Source organism: Carassius carassius, chromosome 6 (genome assembly GCF_963082965.1).
Source record: "Carassius carassius chromosome 6, fCarCar2.1, whole genome shotgun sequence".
In the NCBI taxonomy this organism is placed as follows: domain Eukaryota; kingdom Metazoa; phylum Chordata; class Actinopteri; order Cypriniformes; family Cyprinidae; genus Carassius; species Carassius carassius.
Genome location: NC_081760.1, coordinates 27,768,777 through 27,787,916, shown reverse-complemented (window position 1 = coordinate 27,787,916; position 19,140 = coordinate 27,768,777). Strand labels below are relative to the sequence as shown.

General features: G+C 40.6%; 1 protein-coding gene across 1 annotated transcript in view; it reads right to left on the bottom strand.

Annotated features, from left to right (window-relative positions):
* LOC132141676 (teneurin-3-like) overlaps positions 1-19,140 on the bottom strand; it is a 277,539-nt gene that overhangs the window by 212,203 nt on the left and 46,196 nt on the right. Inside the window, exon 2 of the mRNA XM_059551345.1 lies at positions 1,692-2,018. Within this exon, the coding sequence (XP_059407328.1) occupies positions 1,692-1,923 (232 nt within the window). The 5' untranslated portion in view covers positions 1,924-2,018. The remainder of the gene's footprint in view (positions 1-1,691; positions 2,019-19,140) is intronic.

Below are 19,140 nucleotides of genomic sequence, written 5' to 3'. Positions count from 1 at the left end.
TATTATTTTAATCCACAGAATGCCATGTTAAAACAATCTCTGCAAAGAGCCGCATATTTTATTAGGCTGATGATAAAAAAAAATTAAAAAAAAAATTGATCCCCTGCATTAAAAGGAATTAATAAGGGCTATTAACTACAGAAATTATCGGGGTTCCACTGAAGTTAATTTAAAATCATATAAATTCCAAATTACCAATTAGTGTAGATGAAATTTTACAGGATAAGATTATTGAGCAATTATGGCTTTTCTGCTCAAATATTTATGAAGTGTTAATTTGAGTTTGAAAGCAATCAATGAACTGTTAATGACCTTTACGGAACTTTGTAATGGAACTGAATGGCAGCACTTCCCAGTAAGGCTACTATATTTCAGATCTCAGTAATTCCAATCTGCCATTGTTGTGTAATGGCTAATTAACAATTTCAGTTTGCCTGCCTGGTCCTTTCTATTCCACAAATTAATTATCTAGGCATTGCTTTCTGCAATGGTCTAAAGGCTAAAAGTATATCACACGGGAGGAATTAGTTTCATGACGAACGCAGTTGCGTGCCAAGGTTAGGGCTCGGGACTGGGTTAGGTGACGTCTGTGGAAGGGTGATTATGGGGAGAGTGTTGAAGACCGTGTTGAAGCCCAAGTGCAGTCTCCCAAGAGCACAACGGTGTCTGCACTACATCTGTGAGTGCCTTTACTCTCTCTCTCTCTCTCTCTCTGTGATAGAGTGGGCTACGCTGCATAATGGTTGGAGGCAGGCTGCTCCTTTACCCCCTACTGTAATCTGGTGTCACTTCCTGTGCTTTCTAAAATAAACACACTCAACAGACAGAGCCTCTAGCACTCCAGTGACTGATAACAGCTAGGCTGACCTTCAGCTTAACACAACACTTATGTTAAGGGCACACAAACAAGCAGTGCTAACCTCTATCTCAACACAGACAAGCACAACACCTAGGGAAAAAACATTTGACTCAAATCTACATATGCGCTATATCCACAGCACACAACTCACCTTTACTGTTGTGTATTTTGATGAAGCCTTACATGCAGAAGAAACAAAAAGAAAAACAACAAAAAAACTCAATGAATGTGCGGGAGTTTATAAAAGTGAGGCTGTGCGAGTGTTTGCGGACCCTCTGTGCTCATAATTAGTAATAAAACCGTGACCGACCAGGGCACATTGCAAACATCAGAACAGCGCAATAATGCTGTTTATGGTTTTTATGGTGCCATTCATTATTGCCAATGGGACACATGGGCATATGTTATAAGGGGAAACTTTGGATCTGAAAATGAGAGGCCGGGTCGAGGGGTTTGGATCGCGCTAATCAGAGGAAATGTTTTATTTCCTCGCTCTGTCGACTAGAGAAGTATCAGAGTGAGTATGTGCGCGTAAATCTGTCTAATCTGTTTTGAATCTGCTTCATTTTTCAATCAAAAGTAAGTAAATGTTTTCTCAGAGAAAGCATGCGGTTGTGCCAAACCAAACTTCATTTCCTATAATTATGTATAATTACAGCTGTACATCCCATATATTATTATTTGAATATGATCCATCCAAATGTGCATTCTTGTCGTAATTTTAGGCATGTGTTATTATTTCTTTTCTTTTTTTTATAGTATGTGCTCTAAAGCTGTATGACATGTGACCTCTAAATTGGGTGAAGTCATAATGGATTCGCAGGTGACTCACCTTGGCGGCTGTACTCGTCTGCCTCTCGGTGGACCATCTCTTTGACATGGCCTCCGTACAGCAGGCGTGAGGAGTCGTGGTCGAAGGCCTTGAGCGTCTCGCTGGAGCTGTAGGTCTTCTGTGTGGGCACGCGGCAGTCCTCGCTGTTGCGGGATGAGCCTGTGTAGTGGCGCTCTTTCTCTCTCCTGCTCTTGGTCAGTGAGCAGTAGGGCCTGCGTTCTTTCACATCCATCCTGTCCGCATGACGCAGTGAAACGCAACGCGGCAACCAATTGGAGAGCTCGCTCGTCACAGGCTCCACCCGACTGTGAGCTTACTGTTGTCTACCTGGAGAGCGAGAGAGTGGGCACATAGGGATTGGAAGAGAGAAGGAGGGAGAGATGGAGAGAAAGAATTAAAAAAAGTATAAACTAGCGGTCACAAAGCACTAAGCTATTCACTTAATCTTCCCAGGATTCACAAATCCTTTCCACCTTCCTGGATATTTTTATGTAATATTTAGTGATGCTCCTTATACAATGTTTGCTTGTTTATTTATAATTTTTCTAATTACAACGAAATTTACAATGAAATGAACGTGTAAAAGTTTGGGGTCAGTAAAATTAAATCAAATTTAATAAATATTTATTTGCTCAAAATACAGTAAAAATAGTAATAGTGTGAAATATTATTGCAATTTAAAAATAATTGCAATACAATTACTCCAATTTTCAGTTTTCAGAAATATTTGTTTTGTATGTAGGCAAAAAAATGAAATGCGAAAGAATTTTTTTGTATATTTACATTGCATTATTTTGTGTAACTCTTTGTGTCTTTTAAGCACTCATAAAATATCATTTATTTTCCAATATCGCCACTGCTGAATATCGATGCCTGATATACTGCAGTATCAAATCTTTGTGAATGTGTATATGCTTTGAGTTGAGTGTGTGTATGTACAGTGTGTTTTGGAAGTTGATAAGTTTAAGAGTAGTGCTGCATTAAACCAATGCAATGCAATCTTGCATTAAACCCTGCCAGAAAGAATTAATAAAATCTACCTAAAACATCCTGGGAATTGATAAAAAAAACACACATTAATGGGAGATGGTGGAGTAATAAATGACGGTGAGGGCCCTGGGGTGCGTTTCAAATGTTTATTAGTCCAAAACCCTCTGCTTCTAATTCTGGGTCCAGATAATCGCTGTACTTTAATTTCTTTCTTGGCTGGCCCTCTTTTGGAGCCCTCCCAACATGCATGCTTTGCTTTTCCTGCTCACACATATTTTTTTCGTCCATTGCTCTTTTATTCACTCTCTCTTCAAGGCGGCACTCTTGATTTTTTTGTATGCTGTGTGCGTAAATAATTGTAAAAAGCTTCCCTATATCGATGTGTTTGACGACAGGAGATTCGAAGGGCCCTGAGACTGAGGGGTTTGGAAGTTATACTAGGAAAAGATGGTTACTGGTTACGTCCATGTGTGACATTAATGTGTCAGATAGCAGAGAGAGAAAGAAAAAGAAGGTTGAAAGGCAGAATAGAGGTGTAATTGTGATGTCTCTTAAGTGTGAAGGAGTGTTTAAGTGAGTGTGAGTGCTCTGTTGCTGACTGAAATGGCAGTGTTCTGAGGTACTTTCATTGAAGATCACTTCTCTTATTGGTTTGTACTGAAAATGGGCATGAACATATTTGAGCTGGAATTAATGTTGCATAAGTTGACTTTTTCACATGTTCAGCAGATGTATGTTTCTGTTATATGCCTGCAGATTTCATGTGGGCCTGAGTATGCATATGGAACTCTCAAATAAAAGCATCTGTACACACACACACACACACACACACACACACACACACACACACACACACACACACACACACACACACACACACACACACACACACACACACACACACACACACACACATGATCTTGGTCTTTAGAGCAGAGGCAGAGACCTTTGTCTGTCAGGCCCATATGCTGATGTCACTGCAGTATGAATTACATTAATACCAGAAGTTCCATTTATCTTCCCACCACCATCATAACCAGCAAACTTTCAGAGATAAAAATGATTTATTATGCTGTTTAATTTGGAATCAAATTTACAATAAGAAAAGAAGAGAAAATAATCAAAATAAAAGTGTGATTAGTCTCAATAACTACATTTAAGCAGTTTAAAATGTAAGATTGTATTTTTTTAAAAGTAAAATACTACGAACAAAATGATAAAAGACTAAATATATTTTCTTATCAGCAGACTTAACAAAGAACACTTTTGTCTATTATAAATATGTGTGCTTTAATTATCTGATTCCTCTCTGTCTTCATAAATGAATTAAGAACAGCTGATCAACTGCATTATTGATAATTAAATTCTTAATTAAAAATTGCTTCGGTTCAACGATTACAAAGCCTAAATTAGGAAAACACTGACATCCTTTATTATGGCAAACTGTTACAAGAGGTTTGTTGAGGTAATCTGAGTATTGTATTGGCATGGGTATCTGAGAGAAGAAAAAAACCTGAAGTATCGTTTACATTTGTAGTCAGACAGAGTGAATATGTTAAATTATCAATGAGGATATAACAGTATGTCATGCTCCCATGCACATATCAGCAGTGGTGTCCTGCACAAATCAGCTAGTATTATTTTATGTATAAAGTAAATTTGGGAGATAGCGCATGTTGAGTGTGTAACAGAGAATATATATATATTTTTTTGTGGGGCAATATTTATTTATGATAAAGAGCATTAATGACATTAATTTTTGGGATTTTTTTGTTTGTGGGAACAGAGAACTCCAAACTCGACCAGACGAACCTGAAAATCCACAGTCCTGTTTTGTGTTTGAATATATAAAATCCTCCTCAACATGCAACGTCAGCTGTTCTCCTTTCAATTTCCCCCTTAATCTCTATTACTATGTAAACAAACATTGTGCAACAATCCACAACTTCCTCTGCAACAGTTTTAAACACCCACCAGGCTGTGAACCCCTCACATAAGAAACAGCCCTAATCATTGTGCATATGTCTTTGTGTGCTTGTAGAATGAGCCACTCAGTGTAGAAAGAGTATGTGTGTGTCTTGTGTATGCGTGTGTGCTTGTCCGTGAGAGCGGATGCAGGAATCAAGTCAAGCGGAAAAGTTACACTTTGCTCACCAAGGGGGATTTCAGCTTGAACCTGCCACAACCGAAGATGAATATGCAGTGTTTTCAAATGTGCAAATGTGTACATTTGTGTTTCTGTATGTTTGCACATGTCCCTGCTGACTTGATAGATGACCTCAGACACTGAGGCAACTGAAAATCTGCCTTACAGGATAAAAGAGTCAAATGTGTTGGCTATCACTGTATTGAGGACTATGTTGAGGATTTTTGTGAACTTAGTCACCTAGTTGATTTTAATGATGTGGCACCTAAAGGACATTTTTCAGTTTGGTTTGAACGAAGACATCCATTCTCAAATGCCAAGGGGGAAAAATCCATTTCCCCTTGGCTAAATACATTAACTATACCTTGTTATTTAGGCTATTTCCACACGTACATGGGTATTTTATTTTATTTTTTTCTGTTTAAAAAAAAAATCTCTCCACATGAAAATGTAAAAGCATGCTATGAAGCACTGTCAAGAGCATGCCAAGCTAGCAGGGGGCGATATAATCTCAACCGTAAAGCCATGTTGGCCAATCAGAACCCTGAAACAGTTTCCAGTAGGTGGAAATAACATCGCATGCTCTGACTACTCGATATTGATAAGCTTTGCCCCCGAAAGCGAACCTCAGAAACTTCCTGTGTTGTGGAAGGATGGATATGTGGAAGTATGCGTCTTTGAGATCTATTGTGACAAACCAGTCCTCGGATCTGATTTGAGCTACAACCTGGTTGACAGTGAGCATTTTGAACTTCAGTGACATAACTGAGCGGTTCAGGAGACGTAAGTCTAAGATCGGACGCAACCCCCCATCCTTCTTTGGAACTATGAAATACCGGCTGTAAAACCCGGATTCCCTGTCTAGAGGAGGGACCACCTCGATGGCCTCCTTCCTTAAAAGGGTATTCACTTCTTGTTCCATAACCAGAGCCTGCTGGGGGCCGACCACAGTCGGTGTAACCCCGTTGAACTTCGGTGGTGGATGACCGAACTGAATGCAATAGCCTCTTTCTATTGTACGCAGGACCCACTGAGATACATTTGGCAGTAGCTTCCACGCTGCTAAATAATCTACTAAGGGAATCAGTCTCTCGAGACTGACCTCTGGTGTAAGAGGCCCCCGAAGGGGCGGCGAGCATCCCAGCTCCGCTACGCTCACGGGCGGAAGTAACTGGGAGTGGCGCTCGCTGGAGGCCGCTGCGCCCTGAAACTCTGGCAGGGTTGGCAGACCGACCTCCTGAGGGTACTGAGGTGAGACGGGCACCGTATAATGAGGTGGACCGCGCTCTACCCCAGCAGGGGCTACCCTCTGGATCCTGGCGTCAGGATCTTTTCGTCGAGGACTTCCGGGCTTCGATGACAGATCTTAAATCGGTTTTTGCCCTAGAAGCCCCCTACTCAGAGCGTCGTTGCCCTCGGTCCCTACGTGGGGGAGCACGAGCGGCGACACTCTGTTTTTGCGCTTCCCGGTGTGAGGAGCCGGTATGTGGCGTGGTCATCTCCCGGACCAGATGCACCACGAGAGAGACGAGGGAGGAAACTCTGGAACGCCGCCGCCTGCTTGTGTGCCTCCTGGAACCTGTCGACGACAGTGTTGACTGTGTCGCCGAACAGGCCCGAGGCTTGAAGCGGGGTGTCCAGGAGGCAGACCCTGTCTCGTTCTTTAATTTCTGACAGGGTCAGCCACAAATGCCTCTCCGCGGCCACTAAGGCTGCCATAGACCGCCCAATTGCGCGAGCGGTCTCTTTAGTGGCGCGGAGGGAGAGATCAGCGGTCTTTCTGAGTTCTTCTACAACTTCAGACTTAATCCCCTCCCCCTCATCGATATCTCTCAGCAGGTCAGCCTGATAAGCTTGCAGGACTGCCATAGTATGAAGGCACGCCCCAGCCTGACCTGCTGCCACATAACCTTTGCCCACTAGCGATGATGTAACTCGAAGCGGCTTAGTGGGCAATGTCGGAGCCTTTAGAGACGAAGCCGAACCGGGCGAGCATCTGTTCGACCCGTGGCATCGCTCTATAACCACGGTCTCCCAGCCCCATCACGTTGCCATAATATAGTGAATCAGGGCCAAAGAGGCGGGTCGAATACGGGTGGTTCCACGATCTCGATAACTCATCATGGAGATCGGGAAAATACGGAAGGCTCCGACGTGGAGGTGGTTGCCTCGGCCGCAGAAAGCGTTCGTCTAATTTGCTTCTCTGCGGCTCAGTTTGTTTCTCAGCAGGCCAGTCGATTTTTAATTTATCTACTGCTCGCGTGACCACCTCCAAAAGCTCCTCATACTGGGGCCACAGGGGTGGCGAATCCCCAGCAACAGTCTCCACATCGACCTCCTCGGAGGACGAGAGGTGAAGAGCTGATCCCTCACCCCGGGGGGAAGAAACCGACGAGCGTGCTTCCGAACCCAGGGTTTGGGCGCCGGATCTGGCAGATGAGGAAGGAGATAAGGACTGGCCCGTCTTCATTCCTTCTGACAGATCCACCTGCGAACCCCACGAGTGCAGCAGCCGCTCTGCCTCGGCAGAAGCGGGGCCAGCACCGCGAGGAACGCTGGTGAAGGCTCCCTCCTCGAAGAGAGCCCTCCGGGATCGAAGCGTCCGCATTGGCAATCGCTCGCAATGCGGACAGTCGGCCCCCTCGAGAGCCGACTCAGCGTGCTTCGATCCCAGGCAAGCCACGCACAGACTGTGTGTATCCCCGCTCGTAATGTAGCGAGGGCAGGGAGGAACACACAATCTATAACGTGGCTTGGAATCGCCCTTCATATGTTTGGTCTTTTGCTTTTGCTTAGGCATATTGAGCTGTTTTAGCGATCTTTTAATGGCTAAGGGACAGACAACAATAAATAGGACCAACAGGACAGACTTTTGACATGCACACACAGAGCGCTTGCTGACAGATTCGAAGCTGAAGCCAGCTGCACGGCACGTGCTTTTATAGCTTCCTGGTCGCTACGTCACCCCGCCCGTGACGTCACGCCTTTCCGATGGACTGATTGCACATGATATTCAGAGTCGGTCTCGTCAGGGACGTTCCCCAAAAGCGTTTCGACGCAGCGTCTCGTTCCTGAAAAGGAACCTCAGTTTTGCTGTCTACAAGATAACACTGCAACTGGAGTTTTTAAAAATCTTCAAAAGGCCAAACATGGCCGACAGGGCCTAAGTGAATCTTCTTTTACAAAGGGATTTACTGATGAGGAATCCTGCAATCCTCCAGTACTGACCACACCTGTCACAAACAAGACCTCCGCGGTTCCTCCCGTTTGCCACCAGAGGGATTCCTCTCCTGAATATTAACTCCCTTTAGGAATACATTTTCCTTTCAAATACCTGGCACTGATTACACTGACTTGAATCAGTGGGCTTTTTAAGCTGCTCTCAGACTTTTCCTTGTTGTGAAGTCTTGTTTTACCCCGGTGAACATTTTTTTCCTGTTTATCTTGTCTTGATTCTTTGCTGCCTGACCTGGACTGCTTTCTGTTGTAGATTTATTGTTTTCTGCCTACACTGACCTTATGCCTGTTTCTGGATTATGCCTTGCCACTACTGATCCTATCTGTACAACTGAGATAACAATAAATCTGTGAATGGAACCTCACTCTGCTGAAGCCTCGTTACAACACCAGAGCATTTCCGTCAAGCCTGCCAAGCCAAAGCCTGCTCACGGCAAGCCCGCCAAGCCATAGTCTGCTCATGTCAAGACTGCCAAGCCAGAGCCTGCTCACGGCAAGCCCGCCAAGCCAGAGCCTGATCACGTCAAGTCTGCCAAGCTGGAGCCTGCTCAAGTCATGCCTGCCAAGCCAGAGCCTGCTCATGTCAAGCCTGCCAAGCTAGAGCCTGCTCACATCAAGCCTGTCAAGATGGAGTGCTCAAATTATGCCTGCTTAATCCAGAGTCTGCTTACCTCAAGTCTGCCAAGCCAGAGCCTGCTCACGTCAAGCCTACCAAGCCAAAGCCTCGCTATGTCATGGCTGCTACTCCAGAGCCTCTACCCAACATACTGTAGCTGCCACACCAGAGCCTCCAGCCAATATGGATGCCACATTATAGTCTTCAGCTATCATGGACACCACTCCAGTGTTTTCAGGTGTCATGTATGTCGCATCTGAAGATTCCTAGATGTTTGAGACTGGCTTCCAGTTTGGAAGACACACCGCTTGTATCGGTGTGAGCAGCTGGCATCTTGAGGGTCTCTGAGGTGGTCCCACTGTCAATTGTACTCCCTATTACGGCAATAGCCTTTTTGTGTGTTTAGGCTGAACACTGCTCTAGTCCATGAGTCTGCTGCAGGACCACTCTAGTCCATTAATCTACTCCAGAGCCTGCTCCAGTCAATGAGTCTGCTGCAGAGCTTGCTATAGTCCATCAAGCCCTAGAGCTCAGTCGTGTGTTAGTGCCAACCTATGAGTTTCCTGTCTGACCACAGCGGTCATACGTAATCCCTCTGCAAGTCCTGTCTTGGCTAAATAGGCTGTCTTTGATCTCAGTCTGCCCTGTTACATCCAAGGAGGCCATCTATGAGCTCTCAGCCTGTTCGGTTACAGCAAAGGAGTCCATCCCTGAACTCTCTGTCTGTCCTGTCATCGCCAACAAGATCGTCCCTGAACCCCTTGCCTGTTCCTGTTACGATTATTGAGGCCATTTCTAAATACACTGTCTGTCATTTCACAGCTATGGAGGACACTCACAAACTCTCTACCTGCCATGTTACTGCCACTGAGACCATCCAAGGTAGAGTCCTGCACGGGTCCACCCGTGATAATATAAAAATTAAATCCACACCTGCCCAGACCTGTTAATATTTGCCCCGTTACCTGACCCGCGCCCACGATAGATCACACACACTAAAATCTTTCCAATTAAAGTGCTTTATTTTTTATCTTGCACCTCTCTCAACATCACGACAGTGTCATTAATGTGCTAATGAAACGAAAGTGCGCTTTGTTTTGCACCATTCAAGTAGCCTACCATAGGCACCTAAATTAAACTATACATTTACTTTCCATTAAGGTTACTGTGCAGGGTACACGTGGGTAGCCGACCCCGTTGCAGGACTCTAGTCCAAGGTCTATGGCTCCAGCCTGGTTTTCTAATCCTTTATGGTCACTCCACGGACCAGGTCCTCCACTGCTTCATGGTCCAGGCCCACCTCTGCTTCACAGTCCATGGTTTCTGTCACTACTCCACAGTTAAGGTCCACTACTGCTCCACGGCCCATGGTCTTGCCCACTGCTCCATAGTCCATACCCACCACTGCTCAATAGCCCAGGCCCGCCACTGCTCCACAGTCTAGACCAGACCTTGCGCCTTGGCCCAGGTCCACCACTTCTTCACAGCCCATGGTAATGCTCTCTGCTCCACTGTTCGATAGTTCCACTGTCTTTTTCCGCTTGTATACATTGTACACACACACATATACAAAAAATACACACACACACACACACACACACACACACACACACGTTTGTTTTTGTGAAAAGTGGGAACATCCCATAGGCGTAATGGTTTTTATACTGTAGAAACTGTATATTCTATCACCCTTCACCAGTCCTACACCTAACCCTAACCCTCACAGGAAACTTTGTGAATTTTTACTTTCTCAAATAAAAAAACTCATTCTGTATGATTTATAAGCGTTTTGAAAAATGGGGACATGGGTTATGTCCTCATAAGTCACCCTCTCCTTGTAATACCTGTGTCATACCCATGTCATTATACATTGTGTATAATGAGTTGTGTCCTGATATGTCACAAAAACAAGAGCACACACACACACACACACATATCATGAATAAATAACCCTTGTGGTTTGAGCTAAAGAAACAAAAATCGTGAAAAATTAGGCTTTTGTAACTCTTAAATTTAGGAAAAAATCCTTTTCTTCTGTCTCAATGCGCAAGTTAATATCCTTATCATAACAGCCAGAAAGAGAAAATGGAAAATAGAGAAATGATCAGTGAAAAAGGCAGCTAAATTACCGGCTGAGCAGACTTGATGATGACTTCATTCGGAAGGTTAAAAAGCAACTAAAATGAACTGGAGAAAAAAAACAACAACTAACTAAAAAACATTCCTTTTCTGTAACACTGCCAGAACTCCCATCATTCTCAACAGCTTGGAAACATCAGCTGGGCATTTCCAATTTTATGAGAATTTCTTCTCTCCATCTTTCTTCTTTTTTTGGCCGGTGGGAGGGTAGCAGGTTTATGTTTTGCCAGCTTGTACGATATGAAAAGTCCCAAAAAAAGAAGAAACACAAGCCAGACCAGCACAACTGTATCCAATATAAAATTTAAGATTTGTGTTTGAAAGTAAAGTGAGAAATTGAGTGAAAGAGAAAGAGAGAAATAAAGGGAAGGAGGTCTGTAAATTGGGATCAAAGGAAATAAAAACTTTAATGTTAGCTGCTGTTGAGATCTTTTGTTTATCCAACAAATGCCATCATCATCATCATCCCACCATTAATCTTTCCTGTGACTATTTGAATCGGTTAGATGAAAGGAATGTGGAATTAAAGAAGAAGAAAATGAGAAATGGACAGGAGGGAATGAATCAGGTTTGGAATAGAAGTGACCCATTTTCATATAGTAAGGGATTACCTGCCTAAACTCTGCTGCTCTTTTTCCTTTTGTCTTGTTGCTTCTTTCCTATTCCAAGACTCCTCCGCTGAGGAATTGTGCTGGGCTGAACTGGACATGACTAAAACCCACTTGACCTCAGTCTTAGGGAATAAAAAATATTTCTCTTTCTCATTCTTGTTTTCACAGGCTATAATTTCAACTAATGGAAAAGTTTTAATATTGAGAAACACAGTGCTAGAATGTAAAGATATCTGAGGCAAAACATCAGAAGTTTTTTGTACTCTCCAGCAGCAGATTAAAAGCCTGAAAAAATAATTGAAATATATTAAAAATATCAGAGCTGTGATGAACATATTGCGTGGCTTATATTGCACATTCATGAAATAGCACAAGTCTGGCTTTTTTGTTTTTAACACCTACATTATATACTTGCAAGTTGCTTTGGTCAAAGAAAAATATGAAGATAAACATAAATGCAATGAAATCCTTGATGCATGAATTATTAAATCACAAAGGTGAAAAAAGGTTTAAAAGAAGACTTTAAAAGAAGAATGATTATTTATTTTTATTAACATTATATTATTATTATTATTTTCTTATGCAAGAGTTGAAGATGGTTGAGTAATATCAACAAGTCTACTGGTGTTTTGAATGCCAATATGATTGTGAGTGGGATATTGAATACAATATTTAAATAATCAATAAGTTTAAACTAAGCAACTTCTTAGAAGATAAGGTTTCACTAATGAAGACATTGGACCTGGTGTAGTAGTGCCGTCTTGGAGTAGTATTTGAGTCTTAGTCTGTTTAGGAACTCATGTGCCCCAAAATTGCAATATCCTTTAAGTGTTGAAATTAATTAGACAATGCATATAATATAGGAGTCGAATTAAAGTGTTGCACATTGATTTGGTGATTTATTTGATTTATAACAAAATTAATAAATTATGTTGTCCATACATACAATATATTTTACATAAATTTTTTAATATTAATTAATAATAATAACAATAATAATAATAATAATAATACAATTGGAGAATGTTTTACAAAAAACAAACAAACAAACAAAAAAAACATTCTAGCACAAAATTGTCATGTTTAATTCAACGTGTTACTTGCTGCTTCTTTGTAAATATTTTCCATACCATTTGTTTTTCATTTATTTTATTTTTAATGTAGAGACTACTGAACACACACTTAGAAGTGTTGACTCATGAAGTCAGAAACAAGCAGAAAGAGACAATGTAACCTGCAGAAAAAAGTCTGAACTTGGTTCACACACACCAACACACACAAACAAAAAAAGATAAAAAACAAAACAAAGAGGCAAGTCGCAAAGATTAATGATCAAGGGTAAAAAGTCATTCTTATTTTTTTCTTGGTCACATTTTGATTGACTAAAACAGCTTTTAATGATGGATAACATGCATCAAAAGTTTAACAACAGAGCACAGAGAATGTTACCCAAACATGGAGGGAGAGAGCAAAGTATTTAGAGAGACGGGTGTGTTAGTGTGTGTAAAGCTGTAATAATTATCTCCATCAGTAGAGTAGTTTAACTGTGAGAGCAAGACATTCAGGCCACATGCTAATAATCTGTGATCTGGTAAGAGACAGACTCAACAGCTTGAGCTCATCAAACACACTCGCTCTAAAAAGTTGGAAAGAAACACAGAAAGAAAGGGTGTGAAAGACAGAGGGCGCGAAAGTGAGAGAGAGAAAGAGCGCAAGAGCGTTTTTCACCCAGCAGAACACCCAGACACTGACAGTGAGGGCTGGTAAAATTGGAAACAGAGGAGCTATCGATGTGAGAAAAAAGGAAACGTATCAAGGTAGGTGGGGGTGGATTTTACAGGGGTTGACAGAGGGTCCTTATGGAATAGGAGGGTTAGCTGTGGATGAACATGGTGTGAAATTGAAACTTTTGGACGACGTTGCAGCCAAGCGGCTGCATTATCAATGCTACATAATCACTGGAACTGTGTCGTTATGGAGGGAAGCGGCCCAAAGAAAAGTAGCCAGAGACTTCATTTCCAACCGGCCGAAATGAAAGCTCTGCTCACTGAAGAATGGTCAGAGATAATATGTGGCGGCCTGGCTGCATCAACGCAGGATTTGCCGGAACTCCTGAACATGGCGCGACTTTTCTTTCTCTTTCTTTTTTTGCAACTGCCTCTTCCTGGAAGTATGAAAGCATCATTAAAATGTTCCAGTTCAAATGGTTGTCACTCTGCGCTTTCAGAAACATTCAAAAGCACGTCACAGCACGACTCTCTGCAACAGTCTGCCACAGCGCCAGTGTCAAACACTCCATGCCAGATGTACAAGAATGACAGGGAGTTCAGGCCCGTCTCTTTCCCTGAGAGAGGGAGAAAAAAGGGATGAAAGAGTGTTTAGGTAGTGTGTGCGTGTGTGTGTGTGTGTGTGTGAGAGAGAGAGAGAGAGAGAGAGAGAGAGAGAGATAAAAGTGTGTGTGGGAGGAAAAATAGAAAAGAATGAAGAGGGATGAGTACGAGACAGAGAGAAAATGAAATATAGCGCCAGTCTGTTAAACATCGCTGATCACCCAATATAAACGACATCATTTCTCTCAACAAATCGCACCCAAATGCTTTCAGCTGGAAGTGTTTACCCTCTCTCCCCTGTATATATCTCGCTGTTCTCTGTGATTTATGCTGCCTTGTGGTGATTGGCTGTAAGTTTGAGCTGCCACGGTCAACAGGATGCCACCCAGTTCCAAACTGCAGAAGCCCGTTCTCTAAACTTCACCATTAGCAGTTCTATTAATGAACAGCCTTTCAGTTAGACCACCACTGACACATATTAACACACACACCTGGACGGAAATCTGCAAGATATCTGAACATTACAAATGTGTCTAAATTACCCTCGAGACTTTAGAATAGCTAAAGATGCTTCGATCGTAAAAAAAAAAAGAGAAAAAAAAACAAAGAAAAAAAAAGAAGAAAGTGCGAGATTGTGTTGTTTTAACCTTGGTTGCCAATGGTTACCATTTATACTGATGGTTTGGAATCTGCCATGTATTTTTTTTTCACTTGACAGATCCGGTGAGTTATGTTTACTACCTAAGGTAACCTATCACATTAAACTAATGCATCTATGTAAATGTCTATGACATGTCAGTGCAGGCAGCAGAACATGTCAGTCAAAGCATGTGTGATTATGGGACAGCGGTGCTGAGTGCTAGCAGAAACCTGAGCTGGTGGGACAGGCCTCTAATAAATTAGCCCTGCTTCTCTTAATCTATGTTGGGTGTTTTAAGTGGGGCCCAGTTGTTTCCAGATGGCGGAGGGCTGAGTTGTGTGTGTGCGTGTGTGTTAATGGCGGTCAGTGGGTTTTAGGGAGGTTAGGGGGAGAGGGTCTAATGGCAGCTGCACAAGACACAAAAGAATGGCGTGACATCGATGGCTAATTCAGACGAAGACCAAACTGCTCCATTTACACAACAACATACAGCTGCGCAAAACTACACCAATCAATTAATCTTCCTACTTTTACTCTTAAATCTGACCCATATTCACAGAAGACATTTACATTTCATTTAAAGGGATAATTCACCCCAGAATTAAAACGTGATCATCGTTTATGTCGTTCCAAAACCACAAGACTTCTGTTCATCTTTGGAACACAAATAAAACACATTTAATATTCTCTCAATTTAATATTCCCTCAGTAATTTGATAAGAGCTTTAAAAAGTTCAAAAAGACCTTGTAAAAGAATGAATCCATAGAAATCAGGTGGTTTAAGCCAAGTCTTCTTAGAGAGACAGAGATTTCTTTATATGATGAACAGATTTAATTTAGAATTCAAATATTGTAAACAAAAGCTCAATTGTGCATGCCTGACATGTGAGAACAAACCTCATTGTTTCTTATGAGTGTAGAAAGACGTTGTTAAGTGAGTAACGATGACAATTTTCATTTTTGGGTGAAATATCCCTTTAAATGAATGTTTAATTAATATTTGTTTTTATTTAATTAATAACTAATTATATATTTTATCATTCAAATTTATTACGTATGTATTCATACATAATGACTTCATATTTTATAACTTTATATTTAAGAACTTTCAATAAAAAATAAAATCAAATAAAAATAGAGGCAATCAATGCGTTGAATAGAACACAAATATACAGCAAGGGCACAAACTATAAAACACAAATACATATGCCCACATGCCACTGAACATGTCTGACACGAAGAGAGAGCAATGAAACAGAACTTTGGCCCAGGAGCATCACTGAGCTTGTGGAAGCACTTGTCTCGCCCTCCCTCCTCTCATTTAGCAGTGGCATAGCCCAGTCATCTCTGACACATCAGCCAATCTGTTAAATGAGAAAGCCATCATTTGAGAGAGAGCGAGAGAGCATGAGAGATAGAGCAAGGGAGAGAGAGAAATTCATCTGGTGAATCTTTTAAGAGGAGTTCCAGTAAAGCTCCATATGGCACAGAGCGGCAACAGCAGGCAGTCGGGGAGGGGAGGGAGCGAGAGAGAGAGAGAAATTGCTATAGAGAGAGAGATGGAGAAAGAAAAACATGCAGTGAGACAGCAAATCTGACTGTAGGCTCCTTGATAAAGTCATAGAAAGTCAGCTCAAACGGTGTCTTGTCTACTTGTCTAAGGGGACGTTCACACAGAATGTGTTCTTGTCTTCAAAAACATCGAGACATTTCTCAGCAGCTGAAGACATCTATCTACGACATGTTTATGTAGATAAACAGCACATACGGATGCAAAACCTGACCTATTTGAACTTTGCCAGGTCTCCTCCACTGTCCCTCTCCTGCATAACTGAGAAACTCTCGCTTCTTCCTTTACGCCATCCCTCAATGGTCGTCTGACCTGATAACCTGCTTCTTATCTGAGCAGAGCAATGAGGTCATAATTACACAAAGAGAGAGTATTAATCCCACCCAAGAGAGCAGGAGGATTAATGCCCCGATACAAGCTCCTGTTATCGGCCACAGAGAAAGAGAGGGTGAGGGATGGACAGAGAGAAGAGTGGAGCAGGGCAGCACATTGACAGCTCCCACTATATGAGGGAGGTCGAGTAATTTAATAAGCCACTCAGGAAACAATAGAGAGGATGATCAGCACACCTGGAGCTGAGAGAGTGAGAGCTAGACGAGCCATCCAGCTGCTAACACACACACACACACACACATACACACACACACACACACACACACACACACACACACACACACACACACACACACACACACACACAGACACACACACACACACTCACTTGCATAGCTAATTCAATTATAAAAGGCTACGTAGCATGCTTACACTGAATATATGTACACACATATGTATATATATATATATATATATATATATATATATAATGTATAATTAAAAAAAAATACATCTATTAGTTTAGAAATAAGATGATCATGAAGAAAAAGAATAAAAAACTGACTGCTTAAAAAAGCATTCTTATCACTATTTAGTCACAACTAAATAATGACTAATTTCCATATAAAGAACAGGGATCAGAAAAGGAGATGTGAGTCATGAATATTTGCCTTCATATTAGACTCATAACAAGATCCGTGCTGAGGCAGCAGAGGATGGGACGCACGGCTCTGTCATCTGTGTTTCTGAAAGTCCTTTCTATCCTCTTGGGAAATTGATCAGAAGAATTAGCTTCTGTTTCATTATTATTATTAGTTTAGAATAGAGTTAGACTCAAAAGTAAAATAAATCAATAAAACATGTACTAATAAATCAAAATGTACAACACACTCTCAAAGACATAAAAGGGAAATTATCTAGGTAGAAGGCATGCGCCAAGATTCATGAATGCTATGAAAAAGTTACACGAGGACACAGAACTGAACATATCCTAAGATAAAAGGTAAAAATGCTGCATCAGTTGATAGTAGTAGTCAAAACTCTTCACAGTTCTATCCAGAGTTGTAGCTGGTACTGTGTAACTCTTGTTCAAACTCTGACATCGCAGTCTAAGGTAGAGAAACTCTAAGGATTTAGAGAGGGCAACAATCGGTCTGAGAGAGAAATACCAATTCAATTCTTGAACAATTATAAATAACAATTGCGTAGCATTTAGCAATAACTCAGAAAATTCTGATCCTTTTCATCTTGTCTTGTACTAGTGCCTTCTCTATACTGCAAAGGCATTACAGAAGCTGCATCTACAGTGGGATAAATATGAATGCTGCACAGAGATTTTATAGGCACTGTAAAAATATTAATAAAAAAATCAGTCGATCTACATCAATATTTCATATTTAATTCATTATTAAATTATTGTTAATATGTGTTATTGTGTTATATTGTGTTATTTTTTGTCACTGTGAAATGTAATAGTAATTTCTGGGTGAAATTTCTTTCTACACATTTTTCCCCCCTTTTTTCTACTACTTTTCAGTTTCACCTTTCCTCACTATTGCAGTAAAAAGTTACAAGTCATTTTTGACCCTGGATCACAAAACCAGTCATAAGGGTCAATTTCTTGAAATTAAATGAACAAATCCTTTCCTTTGATGTATGGTTTGTTGGGATAGGACCATATTTGGCAGAGATACAACTATTTGAAAATCTGGAATCTGAGGGTGCAAAAAATAAAATAAAAAGAAAATTAAGTAAAATAGAAAAATTCTAAATACTGATAAAATCGCCTTTAAACCTGTCCAAATAAGTCATTTTGATATACTATTTATTTTTTTAACAATAATTATTTTAATTTAATAAATAAAGTAAATATTATGGCATTAATGCTAAAATATGAACACATTGAATTCTTAAAATGATTCCAAACTGAAACAATTAAAAGGATTATATTAATAAAACCAACTCATATACTCAACCATTCAAGATTTTGGGGTCAGTATGTTTTTTTTTTATTAATTATTATTATTATTATTAATAACTTAATACTTATTTAGGATTAAATTGATCAAATGTGACATTTATAATGTAAAAATATATCATGTACAAATAAAAGATTTAAATGTCAAATGTATGCTCTTCTTTTTATGTTTCTGTTCATTACAGAATCCTAATCTGAAGCACCAAATCAGCATACTATAATGATTTCTGATGGATCATGTGACACTAAAAACTGCAATAATTGCTGCTGAAAATTCAGTTTTTATTCATTTATTTTAAATTTTAAGAGTTTTTGAATAATGGCTGCTGAAAATTCAGTTTTTATTTATTTATTTTAAATTTGAAGAGTTTTTGAATCCTGTTGTGAAGTTTTAAATTGTAAAAAAAATGTCAAATTGCTCAGGCTAGAAGGATAAATAATAATAAACAATATATATAAATTCAAATATCACATCTCGGTAATACTTTAGAATAGGTAACACTTGTTAAATATTAACTAGGGCATTTCTCTCAATAAATTCTTAATTTGCAGCTTATTAATAGTAAGTAAGGTAGTTGTTAGGTTTAGGTATTGGGTAAGATTAGGGATGTAGAATAAGGTCAAGAAGAATAAGGCATTAATGTGTTCTTAATTAGCACTAATGCATGGCTAATATTCTAGTAATATGCATGCTAATAAGCAACTAATAGTTGTCACCTATTCTAAAGTGTTACCCATCTAGATAGGCAGCATTTATACACAGAATTTTGAGGCTGCACAAAGCAGTACATTTGCTCAGGTGGATGCATTTATGTGAAAATTACCATTAATTGTATATCAGTGTTTTGCCCTTCATCTC